At 34.5% G+C, this 15,219-nt stretch overlaps 2 protein-coding genes across 29 annotated transcripts in view; both read left to right on the top strand.

Moving 5' to 3' along the window:
- Positions 1 to 12,715, top strand: part of nrxn3a (neurexin 3a) — a 546,850-nt gene extending 534,135 nt beyond the window's left edge. For 17 of the 28 annotated variants that reach the window (XM_087289297.1, XM_087289294.1, XM_087289296.1 and 14 more), the window contains one exon: positions 10,381 to 11,889. In XM_087289297.1, coding sequence (XP_087145423.1) covers positions 10,381 to 11,306 — 926 coding nt within the window. In that variant the 3' untranslated portion in view covers positions 11,307 to 11,889. Of the gene's footprint in view, positions 1 to 4,746; positions 5,326 to 10,380 lie in introns of all 28 variants that reach the window. The other 11 variants (XM_087289302.1, XM_087289301.1, XM_087289300.1 and 8 more) reach the window with 6 other exon arrangements.
- Positions 1 to 15,219, top strand: part of hmbox1a (homeobox containing 1a) — a 664,927-nt gene that overhangs the window by 42,343 nt on the left and 607,365 nt on the right. The gene's annotated exons all lie outside the window — the stretch shown is intronic.

The following is a 15,219-nucleotide window of genomic DNA, read 5'->3' as shown; positions in this document are numbered from 1 at the left end:
AGAATGTAAGGACTAATTAACAACATGTTATTATTAGGAAAAATAATGTACACATGAGAGTGGGATGCAATGGACCCTTTTCACATTTCCGAGTTTCACAGAAGGTGTCATAGTTGGGTAAACTTAGGCCCCTGTCAGGTCTTGATGTCCAATTCAGATTTGTTGCCTGTATCCATATATGACTCATATCCAATTAATGTGTTTACACTTGCCACACAAATTTACGATGTTGCGTATGTGTAAAGACAGGTTCTAACATCCCCGCCACACTAACCACGATGGAAGAAATTATCTTGCTTTTAGCTTTGCGAAATGTGCTAAGTTCGCCAAACTTTAAAATGATTTTGAGGCGGAGGCTGAGGAGGAGGAAAAGGTGTCATCGTAGCTTGTGCCTATGGTTTATATATGCCGTTCTCCACTATTCAGAGGAATGTGTGGGTACGAGAGAGATCTCAGGTCTGGTGGAAGCAAATTGTGGCGACTGAACACTTTCCTCCTCCATGTTCACTCTGTTGTTGTTGTTTACCACGTCAGCATCTCCACACATGCTCTTCCTTAAACCGCATTTAGCATTTGTGAAGTCATACAGCAGCGGATAACTCAAAACAACAACCCTAAGCAAAGAACTTAAAATCACCAAGAGGCGACACTTAGTAGAACGTTCCATTTCAACAGCAGCACCCAGCAACAGCCCACGATTACGCCATTTTGTAGTGAAAGTAATCGGTCGTCCATTGTCAGCTATAATTCATATTTAACTCAATATTTCAATTAATTCTGTCTAACGTTAGTTATCCGTGCTGTTGTTCAATTGAAATTTTCATTCCAAAATGGCCACCGCGCAACACTAGTGGCATCTACTGGCTGTTTACCAAATTGCAACAGAGTGTCGCCGCTTGGTGATTCTATGCTCTTTGCCCCAAGTCTCTCCTCCATCTTCGTAGTGGTCTTGACAACACAAACACTGCTGTTATCTCAGTGGAAATCCTTCCTCTGCTTTCATTTGATCGAGAATAAAACAGACAAGACTGAGGTAACACGCTTTTTCTGCTCAGAGTTGACTTTTTTTTCAACTGTGAGTGCACATCGTGCAACGGCAAAAATAGGAGACGCAGCAGGGGGTTAAAACGCGAGACATGCAGGACGGATAAGCAGCACACAAAATGCTTGCAATTTTTTTATTAATAATGATAATATTAATAATAATGGTGATAATAATAATAATAATAATAATAATAATAATAATTATTATTATTATTATTAAATTAATTATAATATTAATAATAAATCTTAGAGTGATTTCTGAAAGATTGTTTGACTTGAGGCTGGAGTAATAAAGTAATAAATCATCTTTAAAATCACTGAAATAAATTATTAAATTAAATTATAAACTACATTCGAACAGTGATTTTATAGGGCAATGACATTTCACAATACTACAATTTGTACTGTATTTTTGATTAAATAAATGCATCCTTGGTGGCCAGGATAAGCTTATTTTAAAACATATTTGTCTTAATTATAAGAAGCTAGATTTAACTACCACTCTAATCTGATTGTCAAATTTTTAAAAGGTCAAATTTCATCCCTAAATTTGTTACTGTAGGCTTAATATGATGAGTTAATGAACCCAAATTGACCAGAGGAGTGCCAACAGTACCTGCAAAAACCATTACTGTTTAGTTGTACGTGTTGACATTTTTTTATTATTTTTTTTATTGAAATATGAATAGCTTTCACAGATTTTAGATTACGATGACAACATCTTGTGAAAAGGGTCCATTTAATGTTGGGTGCTAATTTTTTTTAATAATTAAAATAAGTGGAATATTCTGCTTATATTACAGTTCATTCAAAACATTTTGTTTTAATAAGTCTTTTGTTGATGTGAAATAAATAAAAAACATTTGGCGTAGTGATATGGAATTGTACTACTATCAAAACATGCTTGGAACTACTTTAATGGTGTATATATTAAAAATAATTACACATCGGTACAAATTAATTTGTCACTTTACTTAAAAAATGAGTGAATCTGTTGACTTAAAAGGGACAGGTTGACTTGCTTCAAATAATGAGTAAACATTGGAACTCAGAACTTTTAAGTTGATTTAACTTAAAAGTTTTATTATTAAGTTGATTACTTAATAATTTTAAGGCAATGGTTTTACTCACTATTTTGAGTAAAGTCAATAATCTCTTTAAAAGCAATGGGTCTGGTTAACTTCACATTTAAAAAGTGCTTTTACAAAGCTTTAAAAACTTTCTAACAGCGTTAGATAGAACGTTCATCGCGCAATCAGAGTTTAGCATTTAACAGCCCTGTAGTGTAAATTACAATAACACATACACTGCACAAAAGTGTGGGCTTCTTAAGATTTTGTTCAATACTTCTATTCAGCATTTACATAAAACTGATCATAACAAACAGTGAAGACATTCATAATCTTACAAAGATTTATGTTTCAAATAAATAAAGTAATCCTGAAAAAATAAAAATAAAATGACTGAGCAGCTTAGATGATCATATCATTATAAAGAAGTGTTTCTTGAGCAGCCAATCAGCATATTAGTATGCTTACTAATATCGTCTGATCCACTCTGAACACCAATACAGAGTAATCGTATCCACAAATTCTCAGGGATGAATCTGTCAGTTTGAATCCAGCAGACAATATTATGTGTGTGCATTTGTGTGTGTGTTTGTGTGTGCACATAGACTGTAGTGTTTTATTACAGAATGTGTATGTTGAAAGAAGTAGTTTAATTGTGTAATTCAGTCTGGTTGCGCAGTGAAAGAGTTTTAGCCTTGACAGTCACGTAGCACTGTGATTTCATCTGTGCTGCTCTTGATTGAACACTGACTTTTGTTCAGTTAGTCCTCTGTATTGGAATGTTAGAGTATTTCAGCATGCAGTATATTGTTGTGTAATGCTGGGTAAAGAAGAAGAAACATATATATATATATATATATATATATATATATATATATATATATATATATATATATATATATATATATATATATATATATATATATATATAAAATAGAAAAAGCAAGAACTGAAAAAGCTATTTTCTAAAAGTTTAATTTAGAATATTAAAGTTATAAATACCTGTAGAAATACCTGTAATTTATCACATATAGTTTCTCTGTTGTTGTATTTGTTTATTTATTTGTCTGTTTATTTTAGAATTTTTTTAATTCAATGGATTTTTAAAAATTGTTTATTAGAAAGTAAATATTAATTCATAATTTAATTATGTTCACCTATTGTTTTAATATAAATAATAATAATAATAATAATAATAATAATAATAATAATAATAATAATAATTGTATTGACTATTTTAATTTGAGGAAATTATATAATATTACTTTATTGGATGTACTAATATTATAATCAAGTAAGTTCAATTTAATGATGTACAATTTTTATTTAGAAAAGTATTATATTATTATAACTTCTATTATTGTATTGTCTGGATTTTTCCCCTCTGCCATAATTTCTCACTTTATTGATTAATGTTGTATTTTTGAGTGTGATTACATTTGAGATGATTACATTAAGTACCAATTTAATGGCTCATCCAGTCAGTTAATAATGTTCACACTAAAGCTTTCAGAGAGATGATTTCTATTTTCGATCTGCTGTGAACCCTCTTGTGGAATTCCTCAATCAATACTCTGCTGCTTTTGAACCAAAGTCTGTGGGTACCGATCATGATTATGGATCTTTCGCTATAAGTTCTAATGACTTTTCTTGTATAAAACGAAACTCTGCTTTGTATACATGGCGATAACACAGTACAGACAAAAATCTGTGACCTACAGGCCCTGGTTTAAAGGCTTCTTTGACCTCGCTTTAACCTTTGATGTCTGATTTGAACCCCAGCTTGCTGTGTTGTTTGTCTACTCTCCCTAAATGCAACTTACTTTACGCATGCGTCAACATCTTGCAGTAAAAAAGACTTAACCCATTTTCAGCCAATTTTCCTCTCTCTTTGACATACATCCAGACTGCACGCCTGTTACATGTTTAAGACTAACAATGACAGATATATTTGTCTTTGGGTCACATGACAGAGGACGCAGTTGTTTGTTAAACTGTCCCTCTCGATTGTGTCTGTTTTATAGTTTGTGCATCTGGTTGTAGTGTGTGAAAATTAGAAATGCTTTGTTCTTTTGTCTCTGGGAATTTTGTCTTTTTAAGTTGAAATTGAGTTTTTTTTTTTTTTTTTCTTGGTTACCATTTTTTGAATAGCTGAATTTTTGGGTTCAAAATTAGAGGTGAAATTTTGCCTATAGATGTGAATATCAAATCACAAATATCATTAATTTAATAATGTGTTTTGGTCTCTTTTTTAAGATTTGGAACTAATTCAATGAAAATTCAATGTGCTTGAGATTAATCATATTATCTTTGAAAACTGAAGATGAAAACAGCTCAAATTCCTCCAAACCAACCCGATTTAATTGAAAAAATAATCAAATAAACAATCAAAAAAGGCACATGGGGGTCAATGAAAATGTTCCAGATCTTGATACTCTTCTTGTCTTTTTTTTTTCTCTTCAAATTCTGACAGTTGATGAACAATTGACGTTTTTAAGAATGTTTTCCAAACTGCATGGCGAATAAGTTGCAGTTTAGGGTTTGTCAGATTGTCAGTGTTAGAGTTTTGTTCTTTTTCGTAGATGGGCATGTATATGCTCATTGTTTGTATATCCCCATCCCTTCCTTACAGCCAAAAACGTTAATGCTGCCCGACCGCTTCGTACTGCCTATACATGGACATGGCAACTGACTTACACAATCACCCCCATCATTGTCATCTCCTATGTAGTATGTTCATAGGTCCAATTCCCCCTGTCACAACCTCCTCTCCCTCCCTCCTCCTCCCCACTCTAGCTATGGTAAAATATGTACAGTCATCCATTCACTCAAACCTAAAGATTAAAACCAATTTAAGCAAAAAGTTTAATTACTAGAATGTAGATATTTATTTAACGAGAAGAAAAAATGCTATACAACTCAAAGGCTCAAATATGTACAGTTTTTGTAAGAAAACTGAATTATATATCAAAGTAACGACAAAAGAGAATAATGGTGAAGTTTATTTTTCATGTTATGTGGTGTGGATGTATGTGTTGTTGCCTCCCTGTACTCTCTCATGTGGGAAACAAAAATATATATCTAACCAGAAACACGATGACAGTCATTTTGTTTTCACAAAGAAAAAAAACCTGTCCAAGAACATTCTTACACAACTTTCTTTTGTACGTTTTTTTTCTTCATGCCAAAATCATGCGGGCAATTTGTTGATGTAAGTTGACAACTCCCAAAAAATGTGGTATGCTTATGTGAATGTTTATGATGTACAGCATATGCTTGTTTAAAGGGGTCATGAATTGAGAAAAGTCTATTGATCTTTAGACATTTAACAGTCAGGTCTCTAATAATTATGGATGTTAAACCCCACCTTTCATATCCTCTTTCGAAATTCTTGCATTATATTAGTATATTGTTTGTTGTTGTTATATTTATTGATCAAAAATTTCACTAAGGACAGTAAAAGACTCTTGTGCCACCCCTATATCACACACTCATCTGTCTTTTGGATGAAACATTAAACCGAGGTCCTGACTCACTGTGGTAATTGAAAATGCGATTGCACTTCTTCGTAAAAAGTAGGTATGTAACCCTGGTGTCCTGGCCAAATTCCCTTCATCGGCCCTTACCCAAGATGGCCTCTTAATCATCCCCATTCACAGAATTGGCTCTATCGCTGTCTTTCCACTACACCTATAGCTGGTGTGTGGTGAGCACACTGGGGCCGTTGTCCTGTGGCTGCCGTCACATCATCCAAGTGGATGCTGCACACTGGTGTTGGTGTGCATCCCCCCCGCACACCATAAACAGTTGAAGTCAGAATTATTAGCCCCCCTGAATTATTTGCCCCCATGTTCATTTTTTTCCCTGTTTTCTGTTTAACAGAGAGCAATTTTTAGCGCATTTCTAAACATAATAATTTTATTAACTCATCTCTAATAACTGATTCATTTTATCTTTGCCATGATGACAGTAAATAATATTTTACACAAGATTTTTTAAGACACTTCTATGCAGCTTAAAGTGACATTTAAAGGCTTAACTGGGTTAATTAGGTTAACTAGGCAGGTTAGGGTAACTAGGCAAGTTATTGTATAATGATGGTTTGTTCTGTAGACTATCATAAAAAAGCCTAAAGGGGCTGATAATTTTGTCCTTAAAATGATGTTTAAAAAATTAAAAACTGTATTTATTCTAGTCGAAATAAAACAAATAAGACTTTCTCCAGAAGAAAAAATATTATCAGACATACTGTGAACATTTTCTTGCTCTGTTAAACATCATTAGGAAATATTAAAAAGAGAATAAATTCAAAGGGGGGCTAATAATTCTGACTTCAATTGTTTGTATAAATGTGACATACACATGCAATAAGCGTGATTTCTCGTCTGCTTTCTCTCTTACAAAACAAGACTTCCTTTTAAGACATTCTAAATTGTGTATTTTAATGTTTTGTAAATGTATTGTAAATGTTTTTTTAAAAATAACTCATTAAACACATCATTATAAATCATAATAATAATTTAGGCCTGGTCATACAATGCAATTTTTGAGGTTTGAAAAGGTAAGGCACATGTCTTCTTTTTGTAATTTATTTTTTATTTGGAAAAGAGAAGTGCCATGCTTTTTTTTTCTAGGCAATCACAGAAATCAGCTGTCTGTCAATCTAGCATGAGTGCTTTAAAATTGGGTTTGCTATACCCACCTCTTCATTCATTTCATTGAATAAATTAAAGAATAAAGTTTTTGCGACTTCAGATGCTCAGAGCACTCTTGAAAAACACAAAGTGCCCTGGATGCATTCAAACAGTTCGCTGCTAGTAAAAAAATAAATACATGTTTACAAAGGCACCTCTCACTGAACTTTTGATTGTGATTAATACTCTATGTGATCAGTGCTGATAATAGTATTGTTGACTTGTTGAATTACAATAAGAATAATTTATTAAATCTCTCTTCATAGGGCAACACCGCTGCTCACGTTTGCGCTGTCGCCTCACAGCAAGAAGGTCACTGGTTTGAGTCCCGGCTAGACCAGATGGCATTTCTGTGCGTAGTTTGTTCTCCCCGTGTTTGTGTGGGTTTCCACTGGGTGCTCTGGTTACCCCCACAATCCAAATACATGCGGTATAGGTGAATTAAAGTAAATGTAAATCCGCTCTAGTGCATGAGTGTGAACAAGTGTGAATAAGTGTTTCCCAGTAATGGTATGCCGCTGGATGGGCATCCACTGCATAAAACATATGCCAGAACAGTTCATTCCGCTGTGGCGACCTCTGAAATAAAGACTAAATTGAAGCAAAATGAATGAATAAATCTTTCTTTATCAACCCACTCCATCTGTGTGGCCTCCCACCTGCGTATGATGTCCCTTATGATAAAATGATTTAAAAGTTCAATTTTAGGGAATTTTACCCAGGCCTTGTAAAAGTGCTTATCAATGTCAGAATATTTGAGTCAGCTAATCAGAGTCGGTGGGGTTTCTTAATTAACTAATTTATTTTAATGCCAAAAGACTGTGAGATAAGATTGAATTTGAAGAACTGTTCTACAATATAAAGTTTAATCAACTTACAGTGATCTTCACAGATACAATATCTTTGACAGTTTTGGAATTTTTATAGTTTTGGTGTTTTAAATAAAATAAATTAAGACTTGAAACATTTTGTCTGGGTACACACTAAAAGACACAATCGCAAGCTTTTTAGACACTATTTTATTCAAATTAACCTTTTTTAAAATCAGTTTGACTATGAAAATAGAGTACTTTTATGGGTTTAAATGGATGAAACCAAGGCAGGAAATAGTTATTACTTCTACATAATGTTAATCATTATATGATAATTAACAATACATTCATGACCCCTTTAAGTTCTTATATAATGACATAATGAGATCAGAAATATTGATCTCAATTTGCTCAGATTTGCTGCTGATGTTTATATTGCCTGTTTGTCAGTAATGTACTGTGTGCTATGACTAGTAATTGAACTCCTTGTATTGGCTTTGATTTTTCTTTTGTTATCATTAAAGTCTGCCGTATTCATTTAAAGTTCTTTTGAATTTTATTTAATTTATTTAGTTAATTTCTTGTACTTTTGTTATGTACTGTAAATCTGATGGTAGTTTTATCTTACAGTTGCAATGACAGTCTGAATATCAAGCAGGTAGAAAACAAACAAACCTTCCATCTCCATGAAAAGGAATGTTTCGCTTTTGCTGTATGGCAGATACACAGTATTTTTCTATTATTCTATTGGTAAAAAAAATAGTTTTATCCTGAATAGCAACAGATTACAGCTACATATACACTTCAAGAGGAGTCAGATTTAAGTACATTTTCAGTATAAAGTGCTATTTCTTAAGGGGTTTGGTGAGCTAAACATAAATATGTCATATTTTCTAAATAATGATTTACTGAACACGTTGTGCCTCTGTCTTTAAACAATTTTAATTATGATTAAAGTCTCCCAGTTAATGCTGTAAACAATATAGAGAGCATAATTACTTGCACAACCCAACAGCCCAAACTATTTAATTCAAATGCTATTTACTTTTAGATATAATAATCGACACTCAAAAAAACAAATTATTTACTTTTTATTTCATTAACAGCAGAGTCTAATTATAAAATTATGTAACTTTGAATTTGTTGTTCACACAGTGGGTTTTATAATTTGTTTTTGTGACAAACTTATTCAAAAATATATATAATAAATAATTAAGACACCATTAACAGGTTAAGTCACATATATTGGAGATATTAACAGAAATGCTTTCATTTCTCACACAGAATGGCTTGACTGTGGTAAATGTAATGCTATGTCACATTGTTTACAAGCTGGTTTTTTTTTTTTGACATCTCTCTATTAAATATAATACTAATAGTTGATACTAAAGCTAATGTTTGATATAAGTCTTAATGTTTAAAACAATGTCTATGCGTACCATTGCATCTCCAATACTTCCTTAATACTTAAAGATTTGGGTTTCACATTTATAAGTCAAGCATATTCACAAGATAACAATAACAGAGATCTTTCAGCTATTCACGTTTAGATATAAAAACCCACATAAAAAACGAATTTTTTTTTTTTCCATTAACAACAGACTCTTATTATAAAATCAGGTAACTGTTTGAATTTGTTGTTAATTGTAATAATTTACACAGTGGGCTTCATAAATTGTTTTTGTGACAGACTTATTAAAATATACATTAAACAATTAAGACACCACTAACACATTAAGTAACATATATTGGATATATTAACAGAACTGCTTTCATTTCTCACATGTGGTAAATGTAATGCTGTATGTTATGTCATTTAAAAGATGTTTTATTGACATTTCTCTACTAAATAATACACTAATAATTTATATTAAAGATAATAATTGATATAAAACTAGAAGTTTTAACAATGGTTGAAACAATGTTCATGCATATCATTATATCTTCAAAACGTCCTTAATACTTAAAGATTTGGGTTTCATGTTTAAAAGTCAAACACGTTCAGTTGATACTGTAACAACAATAGAGATCATTCAGCTGTCGTTGCACCATAAAGATAGTACCTGCCATCGGAAAGGCTTCATGAAGCCATTCAAAAGGCAAGAGTCAGTGCACTGCTGGGGAGCCAGGTTTTCCCTCACACCACATACACCACACATACGTCAACAAGTATATATAGAGAGAAAGAAAGCAGATGGTTTTCAAAAAAAATTACACAAGTTCTTCATTGTATCACTTCTTAAGGCACAGATGACTGTTATCATGAGGTGAGACTTTACCTTATGGCTTATTTAAATATATATATATGTTGTTTTCTCTCTCTCTCTCTCTCTCTCTCTCTCTCTCTCTCTCTCTTTTTATAACAATACATTCTAGTTAATGGGAATTCGATTTATTCACATTGAGCTTCCATTTGAATGATTCAATAAGCTTTTACAGCTTATTTTTTTAATAAATTAACATTAAATGTAATAAAAGCGTAGTTAGCTTTTGTTAATTATTTATGCACAAACTTTTTATAGAGTATTAGCCAGAAATCAGGCACTTCACAAACCAACAGCTCGCCCCAAAACCTGTCAAAGCCCTTTTGAAGCAAATTTACGTTTAAATTATTTTATTGTTGTATTTTTTTATTTGTTTAATTAGTTTTTTTTTCTTCATTTGTGGGTTATGCCTTGTATCCATTACCAGCCCTTCTTTTATGGTTTAAGAAAGCCAGTTTTAGAGACTAACATGAACCGTGTCTGTGTTCAATTGTAGGAGGCGAATTAGTTTTCCCAGTAATTGTAAAGGATCCCTTAGAGCTCCCCTCTGTAGCCACTCGTACACCCTCCATCCCCTTTCCCCCAACCCTCACCATTATTGAGACCACCAAAGAGTCCCTGTCCATGGCCACTGAGGCGGGGGTACCTTGCTTGTCGGACGGAGGCAGCGATGATTGTGGTGATGATGATGATGATGATGATGATGATGGCTTGATGATATCTGGGTATGGCTCTGGGGAAGCATACGACTCTAACCTGCCCCCTACTGATGATGAAGATTTTTACACCACCTTCTCCTTGGTAACAGATAAGACCTTGTCTTCGTCGACCTTTGAAGGTGGCTACAAAGCTCACGCGCCTAAGTGGGGATCCAAGGACTTTAGACCTAACAAAGTCTTCGATTCCGGTAGGACTACTACCGCCTCTTTTTCCCCCAAGCTGAGCCGCTCCACAACCACGTCCACGCCACCCAAACTGCCCGCGGGCAAAATGAATCACAGAGAGCTAAAGCCCCAGCCCGACATAGTCTTGCTTCCATTGCCCACTTCCTATGAGGTAGACAACACAAAGCTGAAGAGCCCATTAATAACCTCCCCCATGTTCCGTAATGTACCCACAGCAATCCCCACGGAGCCGGGCATCAGGCGGGTTCCGGGGGCCTCCGAGGTGGTCCGTGAATCTAGCAGCACCACCGGAATGGTCGTCGGGATAGTTGCCGCTGCCGCTTTGTGCATCCTAATTCTGCTCTACGCCATGTATAAGTACAGAAACAGGGACGAGGGGTCCTACCAAGTGGATGAGACCAGGAATTACATTACCAACTCGGCGCAGAGCAATGGCGCGGTCATGAAGGACAAGCAGCAGAGCACCAAAAGCGGCAACAAGAAACAGAAAAACAAGGACAAGGAGTACTACGTGTGAGTCCGAGCCACAGAACTTTAACAGACAGACAGACAGATGGACCTGTTGGGCACTGCGCCAAGAGAGAGGGCGACAGGAGCCCAACCCTGGCGCCGTGCCGAGAAGGCGAACTCTGACGCGAACTGTACCATAAAGCACACTTACAACAGTAAGCATACCGCGAAAGGTAAAATAGCAAACATTAGTGACCTTATTCCTCTATCTGGTCGGAGACGTTATCAGTGTAGAATATTCCACAGCTACATCATAATCCTAAGTGACTTTTAGAGGTATGTGAACCTTGGCGTAAATCTTCTTTTTTTTCTGTTTCTTTTGTAACTCTGTAAAAAGAGGAGAACGTTTGAAGCATGTACTGATAGTGCTGACGTCCGTAATGAAAGTGGGACCCAAAAAAATGTTGTTCACGCGAAAAAAAAGGACTTCTGCCAACAAAATAAATAAATATATATATATAAAAATATATATATATAAATTCTATATATGAGAAATTTGTATTGTTTATACATTACATGTGGTGTCTTATCATTTTTTGCTCTCTGCAAAAAGAAGAAAAACACAATGTAATAAAACGAAACTGCTCGTCGTTGAGGGTCTGACAGCACAGCACAGCACTGAAACTGATCGTTTGAATTGTACTACCAACTGTAATATTGCAAATGTGTGAGTTGCCGGAAAGACAGTGACGTTTCCTTGTCTCAGTAAAGCGACTGATTGTAGTGCATGCCATGCCATCCTTCGCTTCGCCCACTGGGCCGATCCAATCATCAGATAGACCTCTCGTCCCAACTCGACAAGGGAACGTGGAACTTTGTATGTTGGTCCATTTGCTCTCGTCTCTTTTTTATACCGCTGTCTGGTGCAGACTGGCGCAGTGCTATGATACTGTTAAAGGATGTCTATACGAAAAATAAATCTAATGTGCAAAGTGTGAAAACAACAACAACAAAAAAAAATTCTATCTGTTGTCACAGTCGACTGTGTCGAACGAGAAATTTGTTTACATATTTTATTACATGATAGCGGTTGTACTTTGTAGTTAGATGATGTACATACAAACCTAAGTTGTATTTTTTTTAGTAATTCTATTGTACAGAGAGATCATTTGATTGATTTATTCAGTGTGTTTCATGCAGAAAAATCCCACACTGTCGACTCATGTGAAGGAAGAAAAAATATATACAGTCCACACGTCTTTTTTGTAAGGACAAGCAGAGAATATTGTTAGATTAGAGTTCTAATCTTTCTCGCAGATGTTTCTAAGTCTAAGCATGGATATTTGACTACTTGAAGCTGTCGATCAAATACAAGACGCACTTCTTAATTGTACCAAGGTTTCCTTGTTATCAGTTGTTTTATTTATAGAAGAATCAAAGAAATATGTAATAAAGACAGACTAATATGGATATGAATATGCAGCTCAGATAATTTACGCCGTGTGTTTCTTACCTTAATGTCTTAATACGAGTGGCCTGGAAAAGCCCTGTCGCATCGACACTTTTTTTGCCATTTTTGTTCATAATCATGTATATTTTTGCCATTTTTAACAACAAAAATATATATATAAATATTTGTTTATCACTGTACCATGATGTGAAGATGTGACGTTATTTTAAAACGTTATTTTCTGTTCAACCTCATATGCGCTTTTATTAATTTCTTTCATGTCGCTTCGCTTCAGAAAATATTTGCAGATGATCTAAAATAAAACACTCCATGGAGGTTGATCATACATGGGTTGTCTTAATGTGCTCCTATCAAAAAAGTATGTGCGTAAGGTTTATGCATGCATATTCTTTTGTAGCATTCATCACCCTGGACGGCACCAACATTTTAATTTCCTGTTCTGTTAGGACCTTTTTAATGTGTTTAAGAGGTCCTTCCTCGCTTTGTTTTTCAGAGCAAGAAAGGTAAGGCCATCATTTGTTATAAAGCGCCAACTGGCTTTCAGTAGCCGGTCAGAGAGTAATAATGATCTTTCCTGCGAGACACATTAATAAAAGATTCACTGCTCACAATGACCTGTTAACAGCACACAACAGCCCGCAATATTTTTCTTTCAGTTACCAAGGCAACACAAAGGTACAAATCATGAGATGTGACCTCTGCTGGGGATTAATGGTTTCATTAGAAATGGTAATTATCTGTCTGACTACAGTGGAGATCAAAATTAGAGAACTGTTTATAAACACTTCATTTTTGCTGAAATTTTTGCTGAAATTAATTCATCCATTCCAAATTTGAGGGATTTTTAGTTATTAATTAGATAGGCTTTGTCATGCTAGTAGAACTGTGTTTTACAAAATAACCAAGGCACGTTTTACTGATTGCATAGCAGGAAGAAAAAATCACAGCTTCACTTTTCTGCAGGTCACAGAAGTCATAAGTGTACAAAGCCCTTGGTACGAGTGGCACATCTGTGGCCACATGACATCTCTAGTCTCTTAAATTGCTCTGCTGTGATCTATTTTTCAGTCCCTTCAGACTGCAGGTGTTTCTTAGGCATAGTTTTGTCATCCAGGCTTTTTCTGGAGATTTTCAATCAGGTTTAGGTCAGGATTCTGGTCTGGCCTTTTCATTCACTGCAAAAAAAATAAAAAATAAATCTTTTTGCTTAGAGTTTAAGCTTTGTTCTTAAAACCAAGCATTCTAAACATTCTTAAATCAAAAAGATTTTTCTAGACAAATAAAATATAGTTTTGTTTTTAAAAATTATTAAGTCAAAATAAGGGTGGCACGGATGAACACTGGGTAGCACTGTCACCTCACAGCAAGAAGATCACTGGTTCAAGCCTCGGCTGGACCAGTTGGCATTTCTGTGTGGAGTTTGCATGTTCTCCCCATGTTCACATGGGATTCCTTTGGGTGCTCCTTTGGGGTCGACTAAAAACTCAACTATTTAGTCTCCACTTCACTTCCTAAGCTGCAATTGCCTCTTTGAATATCACACTAATTGTACAAAAAAAAAAAAAAAAAAAAAAAAAAAAAAACTACTAACACTTCCCTTCTTAGACTTTACAGACCTGAAACTTGCCTTTAGTACTTATTCATTGTTGCTCTTAGTTGTGTAAGTTGCTTCCTTGTCCTCATTTGTAAGTCGCTTTGGATAAAAGCGTCTGCTAAATGACTAAATGTAAATGTAATGTAAATGTAAATGCTCGGGTTTCTCCCACAAGTCCAAAGATATGTTCAATGGGTGAACTGGGTTAGTTAAATTGTCGGTAGTGTATGTATGTTAATGGGAGTGTATGAGTGTTTCCCAGTGATGGGTTGCAACTGGAAGGGCATCCACTGGGTAAAACGTCATTCCGCTGCATGTGGCAATAAAGGGACTAAGCCGAAAAGAAAATTATTGAATGAATAGTCAAAATGAAATCCTCAAAACAAGCTAAATATGATTGTTTTTGGTTTGAAATAGGATTATTATGTTGCCCATTGGCAGATTATTCTGCTTGTTTTACAGAAAAAAGTAGCTTATTTTTGACTTGTTTCTTGACGACTTGAAATATACCTCATATACACTGCAAAAAATACTTTTCTTACTTAGGTATTGATTTTTTGTAGTGTAGGGCTTGAAAACCGACTTCAAATTGGGGCATTCTTGATTGTTCTCTAATTATGATCTCCACTATATGTACAGTAAGAAGAAAAATCCTGAACAATTATACTGAATTGGAAACAATATGAAATGGCCAACGTATATACAGTATGTATGTAAAAGAAACTGCATCTCTGTGTTAGATTTTTTACATTTGATTTTAAGTACAGGTATAACATCAAAAGACAAGAAGTCATTTTAGCTAATATGAATGTGCACTTCAGTTTTATTATATTGCTGATAGTTTAGTTGTATCTGGTCCATTCAGAAAACCATTTGAAGCAAAAGAATGAAAAATCCTACATTTTTGATCCACAT

Source organism: Danio rerio, chromosome 17 (genome assembly GCF_052040795.2).
Source record: "Danio rerio strain M-AB ecotype USA chromosome 17, GRCz13ab, whole genome shotgun sequence".
In the NCBI taxonomy this organism is placed as follows: Eukaryota; Metazoa; Chordata; class Actinopteri; order Cypriniformes; family Danionidae; genus Danio; species Danio rerio.
The sequence above is the reverse complement of the archived record's forward strand: the minus strand, read 5'-3'. Positions and strand labels throughout refer to the sequence as shown.